Source organism: Drosophila elegans, unplaced genomic scaffold (genome assembly GCF_018152505.1).
Source record: "Drosophila elegans isolate 14027-0461.03 unplaced genomic scaffold, ASM1815250v1 contig_520, whole genome shotgun sequence".
NCBI lineage: Eukaryota > Metazoa > Arthropoda > Insecta > Diptera > Drosophilidae > Drosophila > Drosophila elegans.
This window is the reverse complement of record NW_024545903.1, coordinates 883,335-897,269: the sequence shown is the minus strand read 5'-3', so window position 1 is coordinate 897,269 and position 13,935 is coordinate 883,335. Positions and strand designations below refer to the sequence as shown.

Genomic DNA, 13,935 nt, shown 5'->3' with positions numbered 1-13,935 from the left:
AGTTATAATATCTAAAAACACTTTTTCCCGACTGCTCCAATTGTATATAATACAATCGTCAAATCCGGCTTGTTCCGATTAGTAGTTAAAGTAAAGTTGTAGACGAAATTGCATATTTTATAGTTGAATACATATTATTTAAACAAAATAATATTTTTCATTTTATTTTTGATTATCTACATTTTAAAAATGTTCCACATCATATTGAATCAGAAGAATTGAGTGTGTTAGAAGTGAGTTGCCCACAGCGAACGATGATGCACGGTCGATTTCAAATAAGCCAAAGAAACTTAGCTTAAACGGGTTATGAGCCAGGTTCAGAATAAAAGTCTCGAACTGCAAGTAGTTTGAACAAATTAAACGGCGCTTGTTAGTTTCAAGGATTCTCGACCACTCACAACTGTTTCTAATCTTTGGTCCAAGCCTGGCTGAAAGAGAGTCCGTTGATTCAGCAATTTAACTATGTCATCGTGGGTGTCCATGAGGTAGAAAACATTATGCGAGTTAAGCCAGCAATCAAGGTAGTAAAATACTAAGTAAGCAAGGCCGCAAGCTTTGACAATGTTTGGCCAATGCTCTGTTAACGATCTGTATTTGTTGATACTAAACAGTAAGTAAGAATTCGTCACCAAGTTTAGATAGTAGGTGACCATCAAGCATATGACTTGAACTCGATAAGACCTCGATAAACATTCAATGAGGTTTTGCAAACTGGATTGGGTTCGAGCCAGTTCTTCCAACTCGTCAGCCAAATAGCAACATTTGGTCACAAAGACACCACTTTTGTTCGGAATTAGTGCTTGAGTCTTAGCTAGAATCGTCCGGAGCTCCGAATTCAAAAGTCTGTAGCGAGCTCTTATAATTGCCATGGCTGTAAAGTACTGTGTTATGATCACATTAATTATTGATGTCAAGCTCAATATGGACCAAATGCTAAATGCCAGGGAAATAGTTAGTTGGTTTGATGTTAGAACTAGAACCATGATAATCTGCAGAGTTTCGGACATTGTGGCGCAGATGCATTTGCTCACAATGCTCCTACGGCAATAGTTTATTATCTCAGGATTCAGCTGGTAAAGGCAGTGGATCGAGTAGAAGAGCTTCATAAACGTGCCACGTTGAGACCAACGACTAACTAGGGACAGCAGAACACAAATCACACGAACGCACGACATAATCATAAACATATTTTTGTGAAGAGAGTTTGTCGTTGCCCACAGCTTGCCCATTACACGGGCATTTGCCATCTGAATTCCCAGAATTATGAACATTAATAGGTGGGAAAAGGCTGAGCATATTGTAGCATTTCTGGTGACTCGCGTTCTACCCGTTTTGAAATCGATTTCAAAGTTTAACACGCCAGTGAAACGTCCGTAATAATACGAAACAAACAGACACCATTTGACTAAGTCGACCATTGCGAACTACTGAAAGGAAGCGACAGAAAGCAAAATGTCTAATAAGGATTTCCATAGAGCTGACTCTAATGTAAGAGTGATAAGTTTGTGAAGTCAATAATTTCATTTTCATTTCCGTTACTCGTAGAGTAAAAGGGTATATTGCATTCCTTCAAATTGATTGTTTTCGGGAGTACATTTGTTTTGAAATTGGTCAGCTGAGGGTATCGGATTGTCGTGGCACTCGACTATAGCGTTCCTACTTATCGGATCACTAAATCTTATGACTAGTTTATTAAAGCTTTTCTTTGTGTTTGTTTATAAAAAGGATTTTTTTTCTTCTCCTTATATTCAGAGTTACTAAACAATAACAAAAAACGTTGTTCCTAGTTGTTCACAGTAATCAAAGCGGTGTGATAAGGTATAATTAAACTAATGTGGGACTAGGCTGAGATTGGGCTTTCAAAATAACTTTTACACAAACCTTCTTAAAAACATCAGATGTTTTAAGTGTTTTGATTATATACTTATGAATACAAATATTATTTAAATGATAAGTTTCTGCTTGGGTATTTTGGACTTCGTCCCTGTTGTCCAGACCGTCGTTTTTTTTTGCACAATCGCAATCCCATTAGCTCTGAGTGGAAAATGTTAAAAATGTTGCATATCATATTGAATCAGAAGAATTGAGTGCGTTAATAGAGAGTTTGCCATGGTAAATAATGCAAAACGATCGATTTCTATTAAGCCAACAGGCTTAAGCTTCAAAGGATCTCGGACCAGGTTCAGAATAAACGCCTCGAACTGCAAATATTTTAAACAATTTTTAGAAATTTATTAAATAATAATTAGGGTTCTAGAAAACTCACAACTGTCTCCAATCTTTGATCAAATCCTGGCTGAAAAAGCGTTCGTTGATTCAGCAATTCGACTGTGTCATCATAGGCGTCTAATAGGTAAAAAACGTTGAACAAGCTAAGCCAGCAGTCAAGGTAGTAAGCTACTACATAAACTATGGTCCCGATAATAGCGAATGACGACCACTGCTCTTTCAGAGCATTAAGTTTGTTGAGACTGAAAATGATGTATGAGCTAGACACCAAATTAAGATAGGAGCTGACGACCATGCAAATAATCTGAACTTGGTAGGCTTTCGATAAACGGTCAATTAGCGCTTGTAAATTTGATTGTGTTCGAGCAATTTTTTCCAATTCATCTGCCAGATAGCAACATTTGGTCACAAAGAGCCCACTTTGGTTGGGGATAAGTAATTTAGTTTCGAGCAAAATCGATCTCAGCTTCTTGTTTAAGAGAATGTATCGTCCCCTTATTATTGCGATGGCTATAAAATACTGCGTGATGATTCCGTATGCTAAGGCTGTTAAGCTTAAAACAGACCAAACGCTGAATGCCTTAAAAAAATATGACTGTTTTGGGACTATCACTAGTATCAAGATTACTTGAACAGTCAGAGATATTGTGGCGCAAAAGCACTTGCTTACGATACTTCTTTGACAGCACTGTATTATCTCTGGATTGCGCCGATAAAGGCCGTTGATCGAGTTAAACAGTCTCATAAACGATCGACGTTGAGTCCAAGTCTTGACTACAGTCAACAAAATGCACACTGCTCGAACACAGCCTTTAATTATATGCAAAGTTTCCTGAAGAGAGATTTCCTTTCTCGACATATTGGCTACTTCATGTGCTTTTGATATTTGAAAACATATTACGATAATCGTTAATATGTGGGCTGAAGCTGCATATATTGTGGCTCGTTTGGTGACTCGACTTTGACCCGTTTGGAAATCGACTTCGAAGTTCAGCAATCCAGTAAAACGTCCGAAATAATATGAGGTCTGCAGACACAATTTCACGAGGCTGACCATTGTGGAATACTGAACAGCAGGTTCAAGACAAAAAAGCTCTTAAATAGATTTACATTTACGCTGTCCTTAATATGCATCTTGATCTCTAAAAACGACAAGATATCAATATAATCATTTTTTATCGTATTACTAAATCAAATGACCTCCAACGCTTTATACTTGTATAACTTTATACTTTTGTAATTTTATACTTTTATGACTTTATACTTTTATAACTTTACACTTTTATAACTTTATACTTTTATAGCTCAGAACATTTTTCTTGATTTTCAAACAATAATTTGTTGGTCTCAATTTTTATACGTTCGTTCACAAAAATCGAACGAAATCGAAAACGCATACCTTTTCGTTCTTAAAAGTTAGCTCGCCTGCTGTCGTTCTCAATTTTTACCTGTTGTTTGTTCACGAAAATCAAATGCTGTTTATTAAGCAAAACCTTTTTACTCTACGAGTAGTGTGTATTAAAACACCATTTGACCCAGTCAGCTATCGTGGAGCACTAAGTTTCGTCGTTAGAAATTGCCCTTATTCTACGTTAATTTCGATTGATGTACTGATGTCTGTCAGTAAAGGGTTGTCAACGAAATCAATCAACTAATTTACTAAGTGTTTTTTATGGCTTTTATGGGAAGCCAAACGTTTAAAATTCTAACGGTTATTTTATCGGCACTTGCAGAGTCTATATAGGGTAACAAATAGAATGTCTTAAACCTCTGCTGGACCTTAGATAGTTATAAAATAACATTTAATCACTTAACTGAACTATTTTACGCGCTTGCCTCTTGAAGGTAATAATATTTTTGTAAAGTAATCTAATAAAAGCATTTTACACAAGCCACTTATTTTCAAAATTAATTTAAAACACTCACCTCCTAGTGCATAAATATAAAGGTAAATTGTTTGCTATTTATTTATCAATGTATTTTTGTCATTCGTGGCCACCCGGTTTCCCTATCCTACTCATCAGCCAACCCCATAACCTACCCACTGGGCAAGGATGTGGGCAAAGTGTTAAACATCTTGTACTGCATTCTTGTTTGCAGTGAGATTCCGCAGCTCATGGCTTGACAAACATGGCCCTGTTTCGAGAGGACAAAGATGGTGGCGATGAGCTGATGTGGCAGAGGCGAACTTCCATGGCCGCAGAATGTTTGCTCAACACTTATTCTTAGTGAAAGGCTCGGATACGTGTTCGAGGGAAGGAAGTCTAGGTATGAGCCTGTAAAAGCCTTACATGGCTACATTGAGAAAAAAGTTCTAATTTCAACATATTTATTTTTATTTATTTATTAAACTGCTTGTATTTTGTAAACGTTTTTTATTTTGCTAATTGAAGTTCCCTTTTTCCTTTGATTTCATTATTTGCTTAAATTGGTTTTTAGTTTTTGTTCTTCATTAGCTAAGCAAAGTAAAATACCTATTCTTATACAAGTATTAACTTTATCGTTATCTATTTTTTAAGTGCAGCTGCGGATGAAACTGAAACTTCGACGTTAAGAAGTGCATATTAAACAGCAGAAGAGGGCGAGAGGAAGGCCCTCAGGCCATCATCTGCGGCTGATGCCGTCGAATGTCTCGAGAGTTTCTTTAGCGCGGCTAGGTTACTGGATGCATCCCATCCAAAATGCAAGTTCCACTTACAAAATGCACTTTAATATTCACCCAACACAGGGCATTTTCACAACTTAATTTAAATTTGTTATGGTCGAGAAACGAATGAATTTGTGTACTATTGCATTTGTCATCCTGTCAAATGCCATGCTGCAACAAAAACGACAACTGCAGCGGAATTTTAGCGACCGACGGGTGTCAAAAATGTTGTGAATTTAGGCGACAAATCAAATTGGAAAAAAAGCGCACGCTTTTAACTCAAAAATGCAAACCACCATGCAAAAGCGGAAGCGGATGTGTTAAAAATGGTTTCTGATTGTATGAAAATCCAATGCCGCACTCAGTCAGAAACTGTTGCATACTTTGGGGCTTTGCATGTCATAGGAAAATGCACTTTTCATTCGATGGAAATGCAAGCCGACATAGAAATTGATTAAGCATTATGTTGTACAGAACATAGATGGAATTCTGTATCATATAAAAATGCACATATTTGAAAAAGCGATCAAAATCGATTGGCCAAAAATGATCAAACTTTCTTAAGTACAAATATAAAATTGTACTTATACATTAACACAACGAAACAGAACCCTTAGTCGTCAGATTGTTAGAGCTTTATCAATAAAATGAATATTTAATTGTTATTATCTAAAATTATTTAAAAGTAAGCAGGCTAAAGAATATCTATCGTTAGTTTCAATCGTTGACCATGGTTTTCAAATTTAAAGTTAAAGTATGAATTTTTACTTACATATTCATTAAAATCGAAATATTGTCGTTTTCTTGATAATTAACTTTTGTAATAGCTTCAAGGGTATTTAAATTTCGGCTTGCCAAAGTTTTTCAATCAAAAAAATTTGTATTATTTTGTCAACAAAAAATAAAACCAATTTTAAAATATTATTTAATGACAAAAATGGTGCAGTGAATCGGTAAATAGTTATTCTTTCAATTTTACTAATTTAATACCTCACAAATAAAATAAAGTAATAGATTTTAATTACAAAACGTAATTTCAAGGAACCAAATTAAAACTAACAATCTCATTCGCATTAAAATGTTTTTGTAAATGCAATTTGTAAAACTTTCTAGCCTTGTCCTATTAGCGTTAAGTTTCTAAAGTCATTTCGAAAGTTTTACTCCCTGCAACTTAAGTGCGGTCGCCATTAATTAATATAAATGATGACAGTTTTTAATGTTTGTCCTGGGCCCGCGGTGCTAATCACTTGAGCCCAGGACCACCGCCAATCCACAGCACTCTAGTGAAGGAGAACATGTCGCGTTTGTTGGATGTCATTAAAAAAATGAAGCAAAAGTGCCTCTTACATTACAACCCATAATTTTCGCATATTAGTCGTGGCTGACTGAGGGCCGAGTGTGCTTTTGCCAAGTGGAACCAGTCCGGGAATCATATGCACTTAACATGCAATTGCGTGCCGAGGACGAAGGCGCGGGCCAAGGAAACGCTGGCAAATTTGCCGGGCTGAAAATGAAAACATTATTCATAAGCAGTCGACAACGTCGACATCGGGATCGGCATTGGCGGGTCCAAGTGTCCCAGATCCCCCACCACTTTGGGGCAGGAGGTCCTCAGTCTGGTCGTTGCTTTTACCATAACACACACTATCCGAGCACTAACGAGTCCATTGCTTGGGTAATTGTAAACTTCACGTGCCCACATTTCCAGTATGCGTACACAAAGAAAAAGCATATACGATTTTAGAAAACCTTTAAAAATATATTTGATTCAATAAAAATACTATGGGAGCTATTTTTGGTTTACTGAAATTTAAGAATGATTTTTAAATCACTAATGCTGAAAACCAAAACTTAAGTTAAACGTCTTTGTAAATATAATATTATTTGATTTTCAGAAAGCACAGTAACAAGTTTAGAGTTTACTAAGAATATCTAAATAGTGTTAAATAGTTGCAATAGGCAATATTTAGTAAACACATCGATATGCAAACGCCAATACTGAATATAAAGTTGAAGAACATTTGGCACTAGAAAATATAAAGTTGAAGCATATATTTGGCACTAGAAAATACTAAACTGATGATCAGCACTGGAGACATATTTTTTCTTTGTGCGCAGTGATATGGGAATGAGCTACGAGTGGCCTCGACATCTTAAACGTAATCAGAGACGATATCAAAGTCCCCCGTGTGAGTTTCTAATGAACTGGCGTGTTTGGAGTTCTTTGCCTTTGGTCCAATTTATTGAGCCATAAAGGTGTCAAAATGCTCTCGCACCCCCCGCACCTTTCCGCTGGCGTATTCGTTCATTGTGAATAATTAGGAAGACGTTTGCGTGTGGCCGTCCCTCACCCCTCGACCGCCACCTTTGGCATCACCATAAAAAATCTCATTAGGCCAAATGTGTATCATAATGACTTTCCATTTACCTTCGCTTCCTTCACACTCCTTTTGCCGGCTTATTTCCCTGAGTTTTTTTTGTGCCTTGTTTGAATTGGGTTTGCTAATTCATTAGAACAGGTAAATGAATGGACACAGAGGTCTGGGGCTGGATAGATTTCTTTAGTTAATCATTGACTGGAGATTGGAGTTTCTACTCAGAAGGTAATTAAGGAGTTTCGTTATGTCTCAAATGTTTTTCAGTTTTTATGTGAACTAAGTTGGACTAGTATAGTTCTTCAAAATGAATTATAGTACAATGTTCCTATAAGTATTAATATTATAGGTATATCCCTATATTCTGCGATTACATATAATACAGAAAATAAGTACCTACATATTAATATTTTAAGTTTAAATGTATTAATTGTAAAATTTTAACAAAGTAATACATTGTTTATGTATTTTGCAAAAACCTTGAATTTATATGCATTAGCCGACTGTTATTTCATCATCATTAGCGAATTCCTCCCTGTTTTTCCCACCCAAGGGGCGTATTCGTTTTAATTACATGCTAATTATCCAAGAATGACTCGGCAGAATATAGCGGAATGAATTGCATTTCTGACTGTTATTCGCTTTGTGGCCGTGTGCCTGATTAAGTTCCTTAGGAATACCACTTCTCCCCCCAACTATCGCCAATAAAAAAAATTGCAACTGCAAAAACGAATTCAAGTCTATTTGTGGCCAAAGAGCGAGGAGAAACTGACAGCGGTGAGCAAAATTCACAGCCAAATTGGGATCAAGTTGTGGTTGGACTTTGGCTCGAGTTGTCCTCGAGTGCTTGTCGGACATGGCTTCTGTTCGATTTCGATGCTTTTGTGGTCAGTGTGGGTGGTGGTTGGTGGTTGGTGGGAGGCAGGTAGGCAGCGCACGCCCATTCGCCCCCTTGAGGAATTTCTGCGGACCCTTTTCATGCAACGTGTGAAATATGCGGGGCACTCAGGGCAGAGAGCTCTGTCCGGGGGCAACTTTTGTTGTTTGTTGGTCAAATTGTCGTAAATTAGTTTTAACACCTGACTGAGTGGCTTTTCGAGTATCTACCAGTGTGTGAGTTTTCCGAATCACTCTCAACAAGTTTCCTGGCCACTTTGTCTATGGCCTAACCCTTTTCCACATTGTACAGTCGAACTTCCCTAACTTGCACTTTCAAATACCGAGTTTTAACTATTGAGGCTTCTGCTGGGGAAACTTAAGTTTGGAAAAGATTTACACACAACTTATTACTTACTTTTTGACAAATAGGTTAAACTATAATAAACATTTGCAAAGTAAGAAATAAATTCTAAATTGAGAGTTTAATGTAATGAAGACATGCTGTTCCTAACTCCTGACCTTGCTATTCTGTTTGTGGCGTGTAAAATTAAGGTAAGCGGCTTTGTTTAGCCATAGCGAACATAGATTTTCAATTAAATTGAATGCTGAAAATGCCGAAAACGCACTCGGCCGTTGACTTAAGTGGAAGGTGCTTTTGAAGGAGACTGAGGTTTGTCCCTCCTCAAGTGGTTTGGTTTTCCTACAAGGTATTGGTTTTAACGGAAGGCAGATTAAAGTCTGGGCTTTCCGGTGTGCTATTTAAGTATTCACATGGAAATTCCATCTGTGCGAAGGGTCCCAGCATCTCGATTATGCGCTTTATGCCTCATCATTAATTACAATGTACTCGCCGGGTCTGGCTTTCTCAATGACTGACTTTCCTTCGCTTTTCGTGGGGTTTTTCCCACACCTCTTGCTTTTTCATTTTCCATTGCTTTTTGATTTTGGCTCTTCAACCGCCATATTCCCGGGCATTCTCATTCATGTGAGTGTGTTTGTGTGCATTTTTCATTTCCGCTTTGTCGCTGCGGCATTTCCGTTCATTTTTCACATATTTTTACGCTGGCGAGACGATGACTCCACGTGTGTGAGTGTGGTTGTGTGTGTCTGTGTGTTTGGGAATATGAAAACTCGCCTTTTTTGTCGTGGCTTGCAATTCATTTTTCATGTCACCAACTCCTTCGGCGTCCTTGTCGCCAGGATTTGCTTTAAAGCTTTGGGTAATCCTTTTAGAAATTACATTTCGCTCCCTCTTATGCGTTGGTTTATGCCTTTCTCGCCCTCTTTTGCCAACTACACAATGTTGTCAATACTTTGAACAATGAGATGAGGCATTCATTTTAAGCGTTTCACCTGAGACCTTTAACAAAAAATGTGACACCGAAAGAAACATTTGGGAAGAGTTTCGAAACCAGTTGGCTGTGTGTCCATAAAGAAGTTGAAGAAATTAGAATAAAGTTAGGACTATTATAACAAATGATTCAAAGAAATTTGTACAATTACAAAAAAAGAAATCAATATTTTTTTAATATAACATTTGACTAACTTTAAGAAATAAGACATACATTTGATGTCTTTTTCCCCGTGCAGGGACAAGGTTTTAGTGCCCGGGTCTTTTGGTTTATCCTGGGCCTCTGATTTGGGACGGACCCAAGAAGTCATAAACCACTCAGTGGCCAACTGAAAGTACCACAAATATTTGCCGCTAACCAACTTGCCGCCAGCAAATCTCTCTGTCCTGTTCGTCCGATCTCTCCACATCTCACGTTCGTTTAGTTTGGCTGGTTTTATGTGCTTTACTCTTTCGCCTTTTAATATATGGCCATTGCAGGCTTCGCTTTTCCACGTTTCCACCTTTCCAAATTGCCTTTTTCCACAGGTAACTTGACGTATGTGTGTGTGTGTGTGTGTGTGTAAAACCGAAAGTGCTGCCATTTATTTTATTGCCACCTCAAGAGCAGCAGCAACTCCAGCTGTCCGGCGATGAGTAAAAACTTTGAAAGCTGCCATAAAATAAACTGGGACCGAACAAAATTCGCACAAAAAATGAAAAAAGATGCGGTAAAATTGAGAAGAAAAGAAAAGTGACCCAAATGTTGTATTTTACAGTATTTGGATTTGTGCAGCGTTTCGTGTGTTTTTATGATGGGATTTTAACGAAATTTGCTTGTCTGGCGGGGCGATTGAATGGCTGTGGCCCCGGACCTCCACCCAAAAAGCACCCACCGCCATGTGAAGCCCTTGGAAGTGATGCAGTGGTTCAAGGCTCGCTCTGATGGGTTTTTGTGTCACCGGGGTTATCGTAATGGGCAGCTTATTAGGGGCAATCAGGTGCAGTTGGCAGGTCATTGTCTCGGCCCAGGATTCAAGCCTGGTCCATTGGATTTGAGCTCTAGCCATGTGCCAGATCCGATTGGTCACCAGTCTATGGAACCAAAGTTAGGCAGAATATGTTTTTATTTAAAAAAAAAAAAAAACAATAACAAATACTTTAAATTCATTGTAATTCCAGATTCATGGAAAACACAGATATATGAATTTAGATTTTCATTTATTAAATTTGCAAACAATACTCGTGTTTTCTTATTTGCAATCCAATGTTTTGCAAAATTTGTATCATTATTTCCCTTAATTCTATGCTTTTTGCGCACATTTTTTTTTGTTCTCATGCAACTTTTGGATGTCACTTTTAATCCGAAACAAAAAAAGTTCAAGATGATTCGCCCCTTTCAGACTAATGAATATGCTGCAAACTTTTAGCCAGCAAAAACGATGCGGCAAAAAAGTCAAAGTTCTGCACTGATTCACTCCACTTTATATGATATAAATATTAGTTATATGCACACTCACACACAGCACCCCATTGTAGTCATAACCCAACAAAAAGGGAAACAATTTTATGGTTTTTGTGGCCAAGTTGGTTTTCCGAGTGAGGCTTCTGGCTGCTCCTGGGATTATTGTGGGACGGCTGCCGGGGCGAGTGCTTAACAATTTAGAAGGCCCTAATTGACAGCATTAGGATTCAGGAAAATTGACAGGCCCCCGAGTCGAGGCTCATAAGTATGCTTTAAAATGTTTTCGGTTAGTTTTTCTTCTTCACGGCAGCTCAAACATTTACAAATATTTTATGAGCACTTAACTTGGGACACTCACGCTCTCGGTTATAGAGAAAGTGAGGATGGTCGGGGACTGAGACGCGCAATAAAAAGTCAACAACGGCTTGACAGTGGGAGGGTGGGAGGTTGGAAGTGGTTGCGGATGGTATCCCACATCCAACTGGGGACCATCTCAACGCAAGGAGCCAAGGAGGATAGGATGCCTTAGTCAGGAGAAAAGTTGTGCGTGATGCTGCTGGCGATGATGACGATGCAGCATGACATGTTTGCCAAGTCCTAAATGAAATCAATTTAATAAGCTGTCAATAATGCAAAGTAGCAAGGGACAAAAGTAAAGTAAGTAAAGTGAGTTAAAATGGTGAACACAATGGAGCTCACCGGATGAGCAGTTTAATTGAAAGTAGATAGAAATTGCAAAGTTGCCACAGGATGATTTCTAATACCTTGCCTTATCTTGTTATTATTTAGGTAGGTCATTGTTGTTCAAAATCACCCGAATTTCTATTATTTGGAATATAAAAATGTATTTTATTAATAATAGCCAAGAAAACAAACGTTACGAAACTGTTTTCTCATATATTTGGTTTTCTATTCATTAATTCCACACTAAAATCATTGAAAAATCCCATTTTGACTCTTTCATTAATACTTAATTATAATAAAAAGAATGTTATAATAATGAAGATATGTAAACATGTGTAAATATTTTTTATGTATTGATTTACCTGATTTGTTTTCATAAACACACACACATTTAATTTATTTATAAATTCCGATTAATATTTTTTAGGGAATATCTCATTGAATTAATAAACAAGTTATTTTTTCGAGATTTCGTGAATGAAATCGAGTTTCCCAATAAATAATTCCAAGAACCCGTTCAAGTCCAGACAGATTTCCGACTAAGAATACACCTCGTTATCTTGTTTAATTAAAGGTAGGCGTTAATTACATTAAATTTGCTGGCATTTACATTACTTGCAGTCATATATGCATGATTAATTTCACTGTTAGAACAATCACACAACTGCCTAACATGATACCAAAAATACTTCAGCTTAAAGCAGCCCGACCTTTGTTGCCTTATTTTCTACACTTTTAAATAGGAGCTTAAGGCTGGGCTTTAAAAACGAAAAGTAAACGGGGCACATAGAAAGTAGAAGAGAAAAGCAAAATCAGAAGGCAAATCTTCGCCAGGCTCTAGGCAACAGTTTATAGCTGAGGTGGGAGTGTGTATATTTTCATGGCAACGTACGATATTATTTCTTATCTTGGGACAAACGTGATGTTCAACCAATGGTCGAGTTGCCCTTCCTTCCGCATTCTCATCTCCTTCTCTGTTATTATTCCTTTCTCTCTTACCTATCAGCCGTTCTGGCCTTGTTGCGATTTCCATAACTATAAATATCGATTACCTTTACTGTCAGGCATCGCCCCGAGTCCTTAAAGTTGCCATCAGATTCGCCCACACTAAAGCAGTTACAGTACATCTTCTGTATTCCAATCTTTCAAGATTTGAATGCAAATTAATTCAAATTAGTTTTTATTATTTGCACACATGGTATGCATTAAACAAATCGAACTGGGGTAGTGCTACAGAAATCACAAAAGATTTTAAAAAATGTATAAAGGTGTCTAAAAGTATGCAATATAAAATATATTTCTTATCCGTAGATCCTGTAAATTTCTTCCCAAAACGTTTATATTTTTCATTGCATACTTTTAGACACCTTTAAAAGTTTTAAAAAACTATTGCGAATCAAAAATTTCAATATACTTTAAATTAAATTGACAAACAAAGCATTTTAATAGGAATATTTGGTTTTGTTATCGAATTTGTTTACATAAAAATTAAAATTAAATTAAAATAAACCCTATTCTTACAATAAATCTATCATCTCAAGACATAGTTAAGAGGGTGTAGATAATCGAAATATAACTTTAGAGCGAACAAGTATTTGTTATTTGGTTTATGCCAGCTGAATGTTCGCATTAGGTGTATAACACTGTAAACATAGATAGGCAAAAAAACACACACATGCGAAGCACCTCAATAGGAAGGAACTTGAGGCTGTCATTGTTTTCTTCCTCCCTCTGCTACTTTCTCAGCCTTGAATCTTTGACGCTTTTATGCTCCAGCTATTGCTATTTCTCTTTTACCCCGCTTACACTTTTACCTGCCTTATTTTTCTCTTTGACAAATAAATTGACATGCCACATTGCGATAGCGACGAATAAAATTCCCACATAAACTCACACTCCCACTTAATACCCACGCTCACTCATACTACAGGAAAAGCTGGAAATGTTTGGCTATGGGGTAAATATTCTCACGTTTATGCGCTTTCCTTGTGTTTAGATATGAATTAATAAACAATGGGCTAATCAGTATAGCTACTCTAAAAAATATATCTAATATTATACCTAAATCTGTGACTCATAATTGTTCTTATTTATTTATAATGGTTACCTTTTTTTCTTTTCTTTTCTTGACATCTTACATTATTTAACTGAGCTATTACCAACTGAGCTATTAATAAAATACAATATTATTACATAAGGAGGAATATGTTTAAAAGTCCTAAAGAGTATACAAATTTAGGATATATTTTTATGTTCCTATACATGTTATCACCAGTTAGGGTACAATTTTCCACCATATGAAGGGAACTTGTGTCGACATCAACGC

At 36.9% G+C, this 13,935-nt stretch overlaps 1 protein-coding gene across 1 annotated transcript; it reads right to left on the bottom strand.

Annotated features, from left to right (window-relative positions):
* Positions 1-183: 183 nt before the first annotated feature.
* On the bottom strand, positions 184-1,418 carry LOC108135377 (putative gustatory receptor 59d). The gene is made up of 2 exons (XM_017256068.1): positions 399-1,418; positions 184-336 (listed from the first exon to the last, which is right to left on the bottom strand). Exons 1-2 carry the CDS (start codon positions 1,416-1,418, stop codon positions 184-186), a joined length of 1,173 nt encoding a protein of 390 aa, XP_017111557.1.
* Positions 1,419-13,935: the final 12,517 nt, after the last annotated feature.